At 57.3% G+C, this 14,101-nt stretch overlaps 3 protein-coding genes across 4 annotated transcripts; 1 reads left to right on the plus strand and 2 right to left on the minus strand.

The window, feature by feature from the left end:
• Positions 1-284: 284 nt before the first annotated feature.
• On the minus strand, positions 285-7,704 carry ARCN1 (archain 1). Its single transcript, XM_057428241.1, has 10 exons — positions 7,611-7,704; positions 6,220-6,483; positions 5,655-5,834; positions 5,222-5,427; positions 4,677-4,838; positions 3,825-3,990; positions 2,472-2,619; positions 1,716-1,824; positions 1,349-1,553; positions 285-675 (listed from the first exon to the last, which is right to left on the minus strand). Exons 1-10 carry the CDS (start codon positions 7,611-7,613, stop codon positions 586-588), a joined length of 1,533 nt encoding a protein of 510 aa, XP_057284224.1. The 5' UTR covers positions 7,614-7,704; the 3' UTR covers positions 285-585.
• Positions 7,612-11,376, plus strand: IFT46 (intraflagellar transport 46). The gene is made up of 11 exons (XM_057428298.1): positions 7,612-7,824; positions 7,926-8,120; positions 8,189-8,310; positions 8,549-8,623; positions 8,735-8,828; positions 9,159-9,287; positions 9,694-9,812; positions 9,994-10,060; positions 10,305-10,365; positions 10,624-10,709; positions 11,053-11,376. Exons 1-11 carry the CDS (start codon positions 7,612-7,614, stop codon positions 11,146-11,148), a joined length of 1,257 nt encoding a protein of 418 aa, XP_057284281.1. The 3' UTR covers positions 11,149-11,376.
• TMEM25 (transmembrane protein 25) lies at positions 9,193-13,946 on the minus strand. 2 transcript variants are annotated; one of them, XR_008974768.1, is made up of 8 exons: positions 13,614-13,945; positions 13,241-13,525; positions 12,746-13,036; positions 12,389-12,673; positions 12,203-12,289; positions 11,981-12,095; positions 9,416-9,587; positions 9,193-9,323 (listed from the first exon to the last, which is right to left on the minus strand). XR_008974768.1 is itself a non-coding variant. In XM_057428247.1 (7 exons), the coding sequence occupies exons 1-6, from the start codon at positions 13,726-13,728 to the stop codon at positions 12,022-12,024; spliced, it is 1,137 nt and encodes a 378-aa protein (XP_057284230.1). In that variant the 5' UTR covers positions 13,729-13,946; the 3' UTR covers positions 11,609-11,904; positions 11,981-12,021. The 2 variants fall into 2 exon arrangements, 1 of the variants encoding a protein (XP_057284230.1); XM_057428247.1 differs by lacking the exons at positions 9,193-9,323; positions 9,416-9,587 and adding an exon at positions 11,609-11,904 and having other exon boundaries at positions 13,614-13,946.
• Between the last annotated feature and the right edge of the window lie 155 nt (positions 13,947-14,101).

A 14,101-nucleotide genomic window follows, 5' to 3' on the forward strand; every position in this document is an offset into this window, starting at 1 on the left:
TAACTGTGCGGGGCAGAAGGACCGAGCACCGTGACCTTCTCCTCTGCCAGACCCCCTCACTCAGAACTGCAGCCAAATTGCTCTGCTGGCACCAGACGGGGGGTCTGGAAGAGCCAGGCACCCCACGCACGTCATCTTAACGCCAGCTTTCACCAACAGAAACAGGAGTTGAAGGTCGAGGAGAAATTGAAACGGCAGCAGCACCAAGAAGGGATCGGTGCGTGATGCTTCAGCCGGGAGAGGACGACGGCTGGTGGGCGCTGGGACTGGGCGCCAGGCGGCTCCGGGGGGAACGGGTCAAAGGCAGGCTCCCTGTGGTGGAGGTGGCGCTTTCCTGCCGGCCGGTGAAAATCTGCCAAAGAAATTTGTAGCCTTTCCCCCCGTGAGCACATCAATTCTCTGCCAAAAGTGTCTGTGCCCTGGGAGCGCTGCAGGCAGCAGAGCCACGCGTCTTCCTCCGCGGGGGGGCTGCGGCATTCCCACATTCCCAACATTCACAATCAACTTCGGCCTCTTTTTTTTTTTTCTTTTTCTTTTTTTCTTAAATTTAAAAAACCTGCCTCCGCTGCGGGCCCCGCGGGTGCGTTACAGCACCTCGTACTTGTCCACCAGGAAGGTGGTCTCAGTAGAAAACCTGACAGGGCTGTTCCCGTCTACCAGGGTCACTTTGGTAACCTGCAGGACAAGAGGCAGAGTTAGCTCAGCGCCGACACCGGGATGCTCTCGAGGACAGTGGCAACCCCCCACTTTCAAACTGCCAGGAAGAGCTTTCTTCTCAGGAAAGCTGGAAATGGGGAAGGTTTCCCTGCAGTAGCTGTGTCTCTAATAAGAGTTAGCAGCAGTCACTAGGTGCAGCTCAGGAGGGACAGACAGAAGCCATACAGCAGCATAGCATCACAGACCAGTTTGGGCTGGAAGGGAGCTTAAAGCCATCTAGTTCCAACCCCGTAACACAGGTAGGGACACCCTCCAGTAGACCAAGTTGCTCAAAGCCCCATCCAACTTGGCCTTGAACAGTGCCAGGGATGGGGCAAGAGACAGAGACACGTTTTGGCTCAAAGGCTGACAGTTTCTCTATCAAAGTCTGAGGGGAATTAGTGGTTACCAGAGTCACAAAGGCACAGACCAAATGGCCCATCAGGTCTGGGGAGCTGAAGCTGCCAGTGTTCTCCACTGGCACCCCAAATCAGCCAACACAGGAAACTTTATGCCAACACCTGAGCCTTCACCAAGAGCAGCAGCAGGGCACAAGAGGCCACCACACAGCCACTTATAGCCATGACCAAGGCAGCTTGGAGGAGCAAAGAGTGGCAACATCACACCCACGGAGTACCAGCAGCGACCATACCTGTATGTTGCAATAGTTCTTTTTGGAGATGAAGGAGACTTGCACTGGGAAGAAGTCATTTGGCTGCCCTGCTATGCTGAACTCCAGGCTGCCGCTCTTGTTTTTGGCATCTATCACTGGCAGGCACCACTCGAGGAGGTTTCTCCGGCTGTCGTGGCGATACTCACCGTCAATCTCCCCAATCACTGGAGCACCGACACCAGACCTAGAACAGGCCACAAGAAGTTACAACAGCTCAGCTGCACACAGCTAAGGGAGTGCTGGTCCAGCCTGTTTGCTTGTCCAGACCCACAAACCAGGGAGGGGAGAGAAGCAACGGGATCCAGGCAGACAGGATAATGCTGCCTGGACAAGAAAAGTTACTTACGGCAAGGGGATGGTGATGATCACATCGTTCAGCTCCAGGCTCTCCTCTTGCAACTCGTATTCAATGTTAACATCACAACTGCTGCCGCTTTCTGATGGCCAGCAGTTAACTGAGGGCACAGAAACAGTGAGTGAACCACATGGGCTCCCAAAAGGCACCGCAAAGTCATCCCCAAGAAATCCTGGCAAATAAAAGCCTTACCTTTTCTTTAAGAGCATCACAGGAAACACATACCACCAAGAACAGGCACTATCCAGGGGAACACATCTCCAACATCTCATCTCAGAGTGTGGTGGCACACTCCAGGCAGCCCAGCTGCTGGAGGCTGACTACAAGCTGGCAGCCCATGGATCACAGAATCCCAGACTGGTTTGCGTTGGAAGGGACCTTAAAGCACATCTAGTTCCAGCCCCCTGCCATGGGCAGGGACAGCTTCCACTAGAGCAGGTTGCTCCAAGCCCCGACCAACCTGGCCTTGAACACTGCCAGAGATGGGGCAGCCACAGCTCCTCTGAGCAATCTGTGCCAGCACCTCAGCACTCTCACAGTAGAGAACTTCCTAATACCAAATCTGAATCTTCTCTGACAGTTTAAAGCCATTCCCCCTTGTCCTGTCCCTACAGGCCCTTGTCCAAAGCCCTTCTTCAGCTTTCCTGTCAGCCCCTTTTAGGCATTGGAAGCTGTTCTAAGGTCTCTCTGCAATATAAAGCACATCAGGCTCTTCCACCCTATCCCCCAGGTGCACACTTCACTCACTTGTCAATGGAATGAAGGACTCCTCTGTGGTCTGCAACCTCCACTTCAGCACCCCCACGTCACTGTTAATAGGGAATGACTTCTCTGGGTTCTTCAAACCAATCTGTGATTCTGTAGTGAAGAGCTTCTTGTCCACATTTGGGTGAGTCTGAAAGGGGAACATAAGCCCAGGCTCCAACTCTGAGCCTAAAGACAGAACTGTCGGTAGGCAACGCGGGCTCTAGTAAGGCAGGATGACACATCCCAGGGTGTTTTACTTGACACACATCAGTTTTGCTCCTGGTTCAGAAGCCCAGCTGGAGCACATCTGCTTATCACCCTGGGATTCCTTCCAGAACACACACCACTGCACCAGACATGCCAGCAATGCGCGTCCTGGGCCGACACCTAGAGAGCAGCTTTAACAACTCTTAAAACCTCAAATGCCATCCTGAAGACCCACAACAGAAGAAAAACCAACCTAATGGTGCATGGAACACCCTGAAACCGCAAAAATCCTACTTCCCTCCACAACCTTAACACATTACATCAGCAGCCAAACTCAATTTAAATGTTCTCTCTCCATAAGCAGCTTTGCAGAAGCAGAGGATTTTTGCAAGTCAACCTTCAAGTTATGCTAGAAACACAGTCTTGGGTTTGATCTTGTCTTCCACCTGAAGCACCACGTGTGGGAGCGTTGTTAGGAACTCCCTCATGAGATGTGCCAGTAAGGAACCTCCTAGTGTATAAGCCAGCAGCAGATAAGCCAGCCACATACAGGCAAGCTCATAGCAAGGAGGAGGAGGAGGAGGAGGGAGGGTGTGAAAGAGTGCATCAAAGGAGCATGATCTCCAAGCATCTGTAAGGCCACACAGAGTGGGAGAAAAGGGATGTGTCCTTCAGAATCTTCCGAGCTGCTATCACTGGCTGCAGCTGTGGACTCCAGCAACTGCCTCTGATGCAGCAGTGATGGCACACAAGTGACCCCAAGAGGTAACAAATTCACTCCTCAGCAGCACAGGACTTCACACTAAATTCTCCCACTCCACAGCTAAAGCTCACATCACACCAAGGAGCACCAAGCAATGCACCAGACTGCTGCAAGGTCCAAGTGCAACCAGACAGCACAGCAACGTGCACCACCGGGCAGATAAGGCGCCGAGGGCAGGGAGATAAGGGATTGAGACTGGATTTCTCAACTGAACTTCAATCTTTCCAGCATGAGCTGGCCCCACTGCGCTAACGTCTGCAGTGACTACTCCCATTTTTAACTCATGTATTGAGATGGCTTGAACATGAATGAACACAGGACACTGACATGCTCACGTATTCCCTGGAGAGGAGCAAAAGCACATGACACTGAAAAGGCTTTACCTGTAGCTGCACTCCCCTCTTGTCCTCATTTTCCACATGCAGGCGAATCCGAGCAAACTTCTCATCGGCAATGTGCAGCATGATCATGCCGTGCAGCTCCATGCTCTGCAACCCTCCGTCGCGGCCGCAAGTCAGGGAGATTTTCTCCTCTATTTTCATGTGCACACTAGACAGACAGACAGACAGACAGAAAGTAGGTGTCGCAAGTGCTGTGCTTGGCAGCCAAGAGGCCAGGTGAGAGAGCAGTGCTCAGCAGGGAAGGCTGCACATGAGCCGGAGCTCCCAGGAGCAGGATGGCCCCAACGGAGCAGCACGGAGGGCACAGCAGATGCTAACGCTGCTTCCACAGGTCATCACCAGAGATGCGAGTCTGCCATGGGTGGAAGCCCACATGAAGAGCAGTGATGCAGCATCTCAAGGAGCTGTTCACCCAAAAATCCTCTGCTGACACGAGCAAAGCTCATGGCACTAGAGGCTTCTGAACTGCTATATATAAAATTATCTATGAACGTGGCCACCCCAAGCCACAATTTGGCAGGAATTCTGCGTCGGAAGAACAGAAAATTTTCAGCTATTTAAGGGAAAAAGGCATGGGAAAACTCCCAACCTCAGCTGAACAATGGACGTACACCCGAGTTCAGGTGAGTCCTACTGAAAGGAGCTGTCTGCTTTTTCCTGCTGTGCTTCCCAAGGTTTTGCCCACCACCATTTAAAATGAGAGCATGAGAGAGCACATGGGACCTGAAGGGCAGGAAAAAGCCTGCTCTGAAAATGAGAAAGGAAGCGAGTTCAGGAAACCACATGTGCACCACGCAGCAGGAACAATGCTTCCAAAGCCAGGGCAGTACCTACCTCTCCATGTTAACAGGAGGAGCAAGAACTTTGGCTGCTTCTGTGGAGCGCTTCCCTACAGCAGTCAGGATATTTTCTCCCTCCGATTTCAGCTTGTCTACGAAGTTGTCCACCTCCTTCCCCTTAGCGCCAAGTTTCAAGGCTTTACTGGGACCCGAGGGCCTACAGAAAAGGTATAAGAATCTCCAGGTCAGCTCATGGCAACAGATTCCTCCTTACCCGCAAGTGCTGTAACCCGACTATCCCAACAAAACCACCTTCACCTCTGCAGCCTTTTTTCTGGGAGAGCACGCTCAAAACTGATACGTAGGCTGCAAAGTTGTAATTTGGGTTTGGATTCTGTTCTGTGTATTAACAGTAGCTGGGACCTCTTTTTCTTACACAGGTTATAGAGCCCTTTGCTTATCAAAGGCTCCAGAAACGCTCTGGTATGCTAGTGTGGGACGCACCACAAATGCTCCTCAACAATAAAAGGGCCTTTACTGGGGCACATGCTTCCAGCTCTGCTGACCCCGAGGCCCACTTGCTCCCTGCCGCACACCCACCTGGCAGGCGCTGGAGCCACTTTGGGCTTCTCCGTCTCAATGATGGTCTCCGTGATCATGGTCGCCGTCGTGCCCCCGGACACGGCCACGCTCCCAAAGCCGCCGAACCCAGGCGCCTTCTTGCCCTGCCTCTCTGCGTCCCTCCGGGCTTGCTGCAGCTCCTTGGCTTTACGGCGCATCTCAGCTTTTGCTTCGCGCTCCTGAGTCTGAAGTAAAAGACAAGAGGCTGACAGAGCTTTGCAATCTCAATCTCATTCTGCTCAGGAACCAAGTGCATTTGCATGTAAACCCTCTGTGAAACAAAAGGGGACAAGAGATTAGCACTTGGTGTACAGAAAAGTGAAATCACTTCTGGGCCACTATCAAAGCTGAGCAGCAGTAGCATCTCCCAGAGCACGTACGTGGGACCCAGCTTGCAGTTACTCCTGCTCACCTCTCGGACTGCTCGGAACACCTTCTCCTCGTGTGACTCCATCTCAGTGAAGGTCCGAATTTGGGCCAGATTGACGTTCTCACGGTAGCCCAGGGCAACAATCTCATCAAAGGCAAAAATCAGGTCAAAGCAGTGCTCAGAGATCTCGTTCTCCTCCAGAGCTCGACAATATTCAGGGATCTGGAGAGCAAAAAAACCATTTTGAAGGGGTATCTGTAGACAACAACATGTAAACACTTTCTTTCTACTACCCCCTGACTTCAAAGCAGTGCTAGCCCCTCCACAAGACCACTGCACTGTTAAGCTGCTCTTATACGCTGCTGATAAACAAGATCAAGTTTTGCCACGATTAGTTTTCCTACACTACAATACCTTGGACAGCCCCTTAGCTTCTCTGGAACACTAAGTCAGAGGAACCTAAACACACGCTGGGGCCAGCGAATTTCCTGAGGAGCCCTGAATAGAGAGAATATTTAATGCTAACTTTAGCAATCACCCCTTTGGTCTCCCCAGCAGAGCTGACAGCAGGAACTCTGCAGTAAGCGAGCGATCCTTAGATCCTTACCACTCTGGAAAAGAGTCGGAGTGTTTCCAGATCTTCCAGGATGTTGCTGTTCTTGGTGGTGATGAGCACCATGTAGAGCTTCTCCATGGGCTGATAGACGTACCGCACGCTCTCCGTCTCCACAAACGTGTGCTGCTTCCCCGTGTTCATGAGCTTGGGGAACGCCGCCAGCAGCCCCTCTATGCGGGTGCGCGTCATCTCCACGAACTGCCGGGACACGATGGCCTTTCCTGCCTTCGTGCACACGGCTGCTGCCAAGAGCACCTGTGGAGGAGGTGAGGGGAGCATCGACTCCATCCCAGCTTCACAAGTGCCGCACCCCAGCTCAACCTCCTTGGCCACCGCTTTCAGCCTTTTGCTGCCACCAGCACTAGCAACTGCGCTATGCTGAAAGCAGACTCACCTCTCCTTTGCTCTGTTACCCTGAGCACAGCAAACTGGCCCCTTCCTACACACACGGAGGTGACACAACCCACCCAGTGCCCTGGGGAGGCTCCAGGCTACTGAGCTTCTCGTCAGTCTGGCCCCAGCTTACAACTAACCACAGACACGTTGTAAAGTGGGACAGTTCTTCGAGGGCCACATCCACGGCAGAGCCACGTAAATGGAGAAGTGGCAGCTGTGTTAACCACAGCCCCCGGATGGCTCTCCTGGGCTCCTCTAGGTACTATCACACCACCAATACAAAGGCAGCAAAGCGACTGCAGCCGACGTCTTGTCGTTCTCTTGCACTACCGAGACTTCCTCCTCACATCTCTCTCTCATAGATCAGCTCTTAACTTTGCCAGGATAAGGCTGTTTCTGTGCTGATGATCTCGTAAATCCCCAACCGCTGTTATTAACGGGCAAGTGCTGGGAACTCTCAGAAACAGACCACGTCCCACCTCAGCCCCAGGCCGACAGCAGCGCGTGAGGCCTCGGGGACTTGCAGCTTGACAGCTCGGGGACAAGCGCATCCTGAAGTGCTTTTATGTCAGGCCGAAACCTCCTCTCTGTACGCACTGCCCCAAAGCACAGGTCACGGCGCAAGGCAAGCTGCACCGGGGGGCTCTCTGCTCCGGGAGCACACGGCTCTGCGCCCTAACGGAGCGGCCTCCCCGCCCCGCCGCCCGAACCCGCGGCGGAACAGCGCTGGGGGGTACAAGGAGCAGGACCGGCTCCGTCCCGCAGCGGAACGGTTCCCGTGCTCAGCCCGCACCGGCACCAGGGCAGCGGCCGCAGCCCCGCCTGCCCGGGCGGCACGACCTGCCGCAGCGCCCGGCTCTGCCCCGCAGGCCACGGGGCTCCGGCGCCAGGCCCGGGCGGGCGGCGGGCGCTGGGGGCCCCCCGACAAGCGTTCCCCCCCCCCCCGGCCGCTGTGCCCCGCGATGGGCGGCGGAGCGAGACCTTACCATGGCGGCGGCGGCGGCGGCGCGGGGCTCGGCGCTCCGTCCCTCCGCGTCCCTCGGGCAGCCGCACAAGATGGCGGCGCCGAGCCACGTCCGCAGCCGGAAGCGTCGTCACGCACGGCGCGGTTGGCGGAGCGCGGCCGCCCCTCCCGGCAGGGAGCGCCAAGGAGGCCCGGCCAGCGGTGGCGGCGGGGGCGGGAGCGGGGACGTCGCCCTGGCAACGGCGGCGGGGCGGCATGGCGGAGGTGAGCGGGGCTGGGCGCCGGGGGCACCGCGGCTGGGGGCCGGGCCGCCGCCTCAGCGCGCCGTTCTGCCTAGGCCCGCCTGCCCGAGGAGCAGCCGTACTACGAGCGTCTGGACCTGCCGGAGGCCGAGCAGGCGGGCGGCGCTGCGGGGAGGTCGGCAGGGGCCCGATCGCCGCGGGCAGGGGGTAAGGGCCGGCCCCAGGCCTCCCGTTGGCCTGGGCATCCCGCGGCCGATCGGAGCAGCGAGGAGGAGGGCAGTGGCGACAAGGTAGGCAGCGGCGGGAGGGCGGCCCGGCGGCGGGAGGGCGGCCCGGTGAGGCCCGGTGTCTCCCCTAGAAGGAGGAGGTGGCGCGGTCGGCCGCGGCCGCCACCCTCAGCGAGGACTCGGAGGGCTCGGACGACTCCTCGGAGACTGACTCGGAGAACGACTCGGATGAGCACGGGGCTGCGCTCACGGGGTGAGCACTTACCTGGCGTTTGACACCCCTACACGAGCCTGTCTTCACAGGCAACTCACCCAAGTGCCCGCCTAAGGCAAAGCAGGGCCCAGTGGTGGTTCTCCTGAGCAAGAGGGGACTCCCTGCCTGGGTCTTTCCGCTTCCTTCGTGCTGGTCTTGCACAGCTGCATGCTGGTTCCCACTTGTAGACAGCCTACTGCATGTTAATCTTCGCCTGCATTTCTCGGCCTTCCTGTAGGGACTTTAGTATAGCAGATTATGACTACCTGCCGGTGTCTTCTGAAATCAAAGAACTCTTTGAGTACGTCAAGAGGTGAGTGGAAGGGGTTTTAGCCCACTCCTTGCTCTCCTGTGTCTCAGTTACTGGGGCAAGTGTTGCAGGACAGTCCGTAGCTGCTCCCACAGTGCTGCTGTTTTTTCCCAGGTACACTCCCAAACCAATAGAGATCGAGTACAAACTGCAGCCTTTCATCCCAGACTTTATTCCTGCAGTTGGAGACATTGACGCATTCCTAAAGGTACAGTTGCTTTGCTCCCCTCTGTATGTGGTGTGCCTGAGCTGAAATGGGATGTGGTATTGGCTGAAGCCTGGCCCTACAGCCCGGTGAGCCCTGCCCCTGAGCTGTCAGTCGCTTCTCAGGCATAATTTGGGGCCAGGGCCACATTTGCCTTGTCCAACTCCTTGTACTTTTCAGGCAGCACTGTACTAACAACTCGTATTCAAGAGAGCAGGCCTGCCAATGCCTTTTAGGGCCTGGTTTTTAAACCATAGGGAGGCTCCCTCCAAAACAGCCCGATGTCCTCTGCCCTAGACTCCCGCAGGAAACGGGGCCTCTGTTTGTCTGCAGGTTCCCCGTCCCGACGGCAGTCCTGATAACCTGGGCCTGCTGGTGCTGGATGAGCCATCGACCAAGCAGTCGGATCCCACCGTGCTCTCCCTTTGGCTGACGGAGAACTCCAAGCAGCACAACATCACAGTGAGACAGGGAGGGGGAGGCTGCACTTGCTGCACGCTGCCCGTGGTGAAAACATTGCATTTTGCTTTACCTCTGTGACTAGAGTGTTGCAGCACAGCTGCTAATTCGCCTTCAAAGGCAGAAAACACTAACGTTTTTCTTTAGGCCGTAGTTTTAAACTGCAATGGATCTATGGCAAGGCTTGGTGCAGGCTTTGGTTCAGTTCCCTTCGGGGGAAGCTTTGTTTCCTTTTGGTTGTCAATATGTGGTTTTCCTCAGTGTTCTGTTTGCCCGTGGCTCTCCTCAGTTGATGCAGTGCCACTAGGAAAGAGAAAATGCAGGGTTAATGTGGAGCCAGCGCAGGGGTTGCAGAGAAGCCCCCAAGCGCCCTGAAATGATTCCAGGTTCGTATTTTTATTCTTAGCAGCAGATAAAAGTGAAGAGTGTGGAGAATGCAGAGAAGAACCCCAAAGCCATTGAGAGCTGGATTGAGAGCATCAACGAACTGCACCGCTGCAAACCTCCTGCCACAGTCCACTACACCCGGTGAGCTCCCCTCCACGTGTGCAGCCCCAGCTCAGGCCACGGGGAGGCTGGTGACACAGTCCAGGAGGGCTGAGCACTGCTGTGCTCAAAGGGAGCCAGTCCCCTCTGCAGCAGCCCGGCAGCAGGAAACCATTTCACTTGTGTGTGATCCTGAAGTTTATGTCCTGTTCTTCCCTGGCAGGCCAATGCCTGACATAGAGACCCTGATGCAGGAATGGTCACCAGAATTCGAGGAGCTCTTGGGAAAGGTATGTTGGGAGTTAGTTTGGTGCTGGTGTTATAACCACCTTCCATGAAAGCCAGGGCCTCCAAAGAGCTCCAGTCCAGGCTCTTTGCCCATGACCCGGCCCACTCGGGTTTGTTCCCGCTTCCCATTTCACCCTCGCCAGATGGGGGAGCAGCCTGATGCCTGAATTCCTCGTGGCCACTGTGCTTGGCCCCAGAGCCGCGCTTGCCATACGGGGGCAGGGCTGGCTGCTCTGTCTCTTCCAGGTGGGGCTCCCAACGGCGGAGATGAGCTGTGACCTGGCCGAGTACGTCGACATGATCTGTGGTAAGGCAGGGGCTGTGCTGAGGGCACAAGTGTGCTGCTGCTCTGGCACTGTCTCGCTTAAAGCAAGGGACTGTTAGAAGCAGGCTCAGCCCTGAGAAGTCAAGATCATTCTCTGCTGTCTGCAGTAGGATGTGGACCCATACCACAGGTGCCTGCGGTCTTTAGTGAGGGAAGTCCCCAGTAATAGTGGGCAGGGGGAAGTTCAGTCTTTACCTGCAGCACTCAGATGCTCTCACATGCTTCTGCTCTTGCTTGTAGCCATTCTGGACATCCCTGTGTACAAGAGCCGAATCCAGCCTCTGCATATCCTCTTCTCTGTCTACTCCGAGTTCAAGAACTCGCAGGTACAGCTTCAGGCAGGCACTGCTCACCCAGCTGAAGCATCACGAGGCTTCTCTCCTCATGTTTGTCTTTGCTGTGGGTGTCTGTGAGGGGGCGGCAGGCCAGACAAGGGGGCCCAAAGAACATTTTCTAAGCTGCTTGATTTGCTGATACCTCAACATTGCACAAGGAGCCCCTGAGATTCTGCGAGGTTTAACAGTTCAGCATGAGCCTACAGTGCTTTTCCCACCAAAAGCAGGAGCGGCCGAGCCCACAGGTCATGCAGAGGGGAAGCGTCTTCACACACACGCCTGTACTCTGGAACGAGCACCAAATCTTTGCACTAACACGTTTTCTCCTCTGCAGCATTTCAAGCCCTTGGCTGATGGGAAGAAGGGCAGGAGCCCACCATCCAACCCTCCTTCACAAGCGGCAGAGGCGGAGGTGTTAAGCTTTACTTGAAGCTTCATGTTGAACCCTCACCTCTGGATCAATCTCTGCTGCTATCAGCAGCCTGTGAAGCAGAGCAGAACACATCAGGAGCCTCCCTGACTTTAGGACACAGCCTGAAGTGTTCTGTATTCATAGAGTAGAGGACTTTACTCATCGCATTGTTGCAGAAGCTGCCTAATGGCTCCAGTTTTGACTTGTTCCCAAGAAGTTCAGCATTAAACCAGCTCTTCCCAGTGACAGGCTCCCTGAGCTGTAGGTGCTGCAGAGCTGAGGCTCCTTGAGCGCACACAACAAGTGCTAGAGCAAGCGGGAGTAAGTTCCACCCTCAGACATGAATCTTGGATCTTCTCAGTGCATTCCATAGCCTGACTGGGGGTGTCAAACTTCTGCTTCCTCTTACTGAGCCCCTTTTCCTATTCTCAGCCCCTTAGCTGCTGCCAAGGAGAAATAACCGGCGTGGCACCATAGAGACACTTAAGTTTAGTTTATTGCTGTGGGGAGGACTCACTCCAGCCCCTGCCATGCTGCCTGTGCCGACCCATCTGCCACAGCTCTGGCAGGGATGGCAAGAATCATGCAGCAAGCGGGCCATGAACCTGCTAAAGCAAGGCTGGTGCTTGGCCTTACCCCAGCAGGAATCTTGGTGCTGGCAGCAAGGCTGAGCCTGGCTATAAACAGCTTTGATGCATCTGTTCCTAAAGCGCAGAGGCTACATAAAACCATGCCTTGGCTCACAGTGCAGCTACCGGGACCTGCGGCGCGTAGCTGAAGGTACAGCCAGGGCTAGTCAGTGCCCTGCACAGCCCCTGGCACCCACAGTTCTCCAGGGGCTGGCACATACCTGGGGCTGGGCAGCCCTGCCTCAAGGCACCACACCACGTCTCACAGCCAGATCTCCTCACTGCTTACACTGGGCACTTTGTAGATGCGCCCAGACTTTGGGAGCTGGATAAAACCTGCGGGACAAAGACAGCTTGTTGCCATTGCCCTTCGGAGCAGCTGCAGAGGCCAGTATTTCACCAGCACAGCTTTGGGGGCCTCTCGCCCACCTGCACCCCCTCACCGAGCTTGCTGAGGACCAGGGAGTTCTCCAGCCCCGGCCATGTGCTCTCCTCTCCCCCAGAACCAGCTCCTGCATCCCTGGGGGAAGCTGCGGGAAAAGAAAGGGGCAAGAGCCATACATGGAGCCCTCACCCAGGTAGGACCCATGGCCCTGTGTGTCCCTCCACACTGGCACCCGGGCTCTCACCTCTGGCCTCCTGCGTGAGGTCGCTGAGGTGCAGGTCAGGTGGCAGTGACCGGGTCTGGCGGGGCAGACGTGCACCCTCGGGCTGTGGGAGCTCAGGGCCGCTGCAACGGGAGCACCGGCTGAGTGGGCTGCGCCCTCCCACTTGCCCCTCGCCAGGCACCGGCTTGGGCCGTTGGCACGCCAGGCTGGCGGCACAGGAGCCCAGGCTGAGCAGGGCAGACAGGGCCAGGGCTGCTCCGACGGCGACACCCAGGAGGGGCAGCTCCACATGGGCATCCAGCAGACCTGCACGGGCAGCATGGCCCCTCAGCACCCTTTGGCACAGCCATGGTGCTGTACCTACCCCCCAACACCTACCTGGCGGCAGGAGGGAGGTGGTGGTGATACCCAGGCTGTTGGCAGCGCTGACAGAGAAGTTGCCAGCTGCACTGTCGAGGTGGATGCGGAGCGAGTGGTTGGCCACCCCCGGGTAGTGTGTGGTGTCCAGGAGGTGGAACTCTGAGGTGTTGGCCATCACCTGCCCATCCTGGTCCACCCAAGTGATGCTGGCGGGTGGGTTGGCTTCCACCAGCACAAAGAGCACCAGGAGGAGGCCCTTGCCCTCAGCCTCTTGGTAGTGGGCATCTGCCTGCAGGATCTCTGGCTTATCTGGGCAACAAACAGGCAGTGAGACAGGCAGCAGAGACAGGGCCGCACAGGCAGGAGCAGGATTTGTCTCACCAGAGGCTGGAAGTGCTCATCAGCTGTGTCTGCACAGGACCGATGAGATCCTGCCCTGCTCTGGCCAGGCAGCAGCCCCATGCACCCTCCCCGTGCCTCCATCTGGAGCAGGGCCAGCACCGCAGACCTTACACTGCACGTCGAGGAGGACGGAGGAGTTGTAGGTCTGCCCAGAGGCTGGGTCCGTCAGGGAGCAGTTGAGCTGGCGGTCGCTGCGCCGGGCGGTGAGAGTGAGGGTGCTGGCGGCGCCCACGGCCGAGCAGTTTGCCTCCTGCTTTTGGCCATCGAGGTACCAGGCCAGCATGGCGCCCGGGGCCGGCCGGGGAGCCCGGCAGGAGAAGACACGGCTCTCCCCCTCCCGCAGCGTGCACACTGCCAGCCGCTGCCCATCGATGGTGGGACCCGGCTCCCCCAGCCCTGCCGGAGAGCCCGTGGCGCGTCAGAGCTGCAGCAGCATCCCGCTGTAGTGCTGCCGGAGCACTGGACCCGCCCCCTGCAGCCTCACCTGCCGAGCAGCACGCCAGGAGGCCCAGCAGCAGCAGCAGTCGGGCAAGAGCAGCCTCCGGCCGGCCCTGGGAATGCCACATGGTGCGGCGGCTGTGCCGAGCGCCAGGAGACATGCAGCTGGAGCAGGGGTGCAGCGCTGTCCCCACGCTGGGCCCCAGGCATCCCAGCGCGCAGCAGGGCTGGACAGCAGAGCCGCACTGCACCTTACCTGGAGCATGGCCGCAGTGCGGCTCCGGGCCCCGGCACACGGGGCTGCGCGTGAGGCGCAGGGGCGGTCCCCGGCACGGCTGGGAGCATCCTCCGCCCGCCCCGCAGCCGCCATCCCCGAGCAGAGCCCTGGTGCACACGAGCGTGGGCAGAGACCACCCAGCCAGGGCTGGGGATGAACAGAAGGGGGCCAGCACCCTGCTCAGCCCGGCCGCATGCCCACAGCGCTGCCTGTTCTCTGTATGTGCCGCCCTGCACTCACCAGAACCGCACCGCAAT

The sequence above is a fragment of the Pezoporus wallicus genome, unplaced genomic scaffold, assembly GCF_028554395.1.
Source record: "Pezoporus wallicus isolate ANWC-B61680 ecotype Strahan unplaced genomic scaffold, APGP_CSIRO_Pwel_v1 contig_7819, whole genome shotgun sequence".
Taxonomy (NCBI): Eukaryota; Metazoa; Chordata; class Aves; order Psittaciformes; family Psittacidae; genus Pezoporus; species Pezoporus wallicus.

Bases quoted from the DNA above. Each gene is read 5' to 3' on its own strand.
- IFT46 (XM_057428298.1), top strand. From the start codon at position 7,612: ATGGCGGCGGCGGCGGCGGCGCGGGGCTCGGCGCTCCGTCCCTCCGCG. The intron at 7,825-7,925 runs GCAACGGCGGCG...CGTTCTGCCTAG, and splicing joins GGAGCGGGGACGTCGCCCTG to GCCCGCCTGCCCGAGGAGCA. The intron at 8,829-9,158 runs GTACAGTTGCTT...GTTTGTCTGCAG, and splicing joins ACATTGACGCATTCCTAAAG to GTTCCCCGTCCCGACGGCAG.
- ARCN1 (XM_057428241.1), bottom strand. The intron at 3,991-4,676 runs GTAGGTACTGCC...CTGTCTGTCTAG, and splicing joins CCTCCTGTTAACATGGAGAG to TGTGCACATGAAAATAGAGG. The intron at 676-1,348 runs GTATGGTCGCTG...CTTGTCCTGCAG, and splicing joins AGAACTATTGCAACATACAG to GTTACCAAAGTGACCCTGGT.
- TMEM25 (XM_057428247.1), bottom strand. From the start codon at position 13,728: ATGTCTCCTGGCGCTCGGCACAGCCGCCGCACCATGTGGCATTCCCAG. The intron at 13,037-13,240 runs GTAAGGTCTGCG...TTTGTTGCCCAG, and splicing joins CGTCCTCCTCGACGTGCAGT to ATAAGCCAGAGATCCTGCAG. The intron at 12,674-12,745 runs GTAGGTGTTGGG...CTGCCCGTGCAG, and splicing joins CACCTCCCTCCTGCCGCCAG to GTCTGCTGGATGCCCATGTG.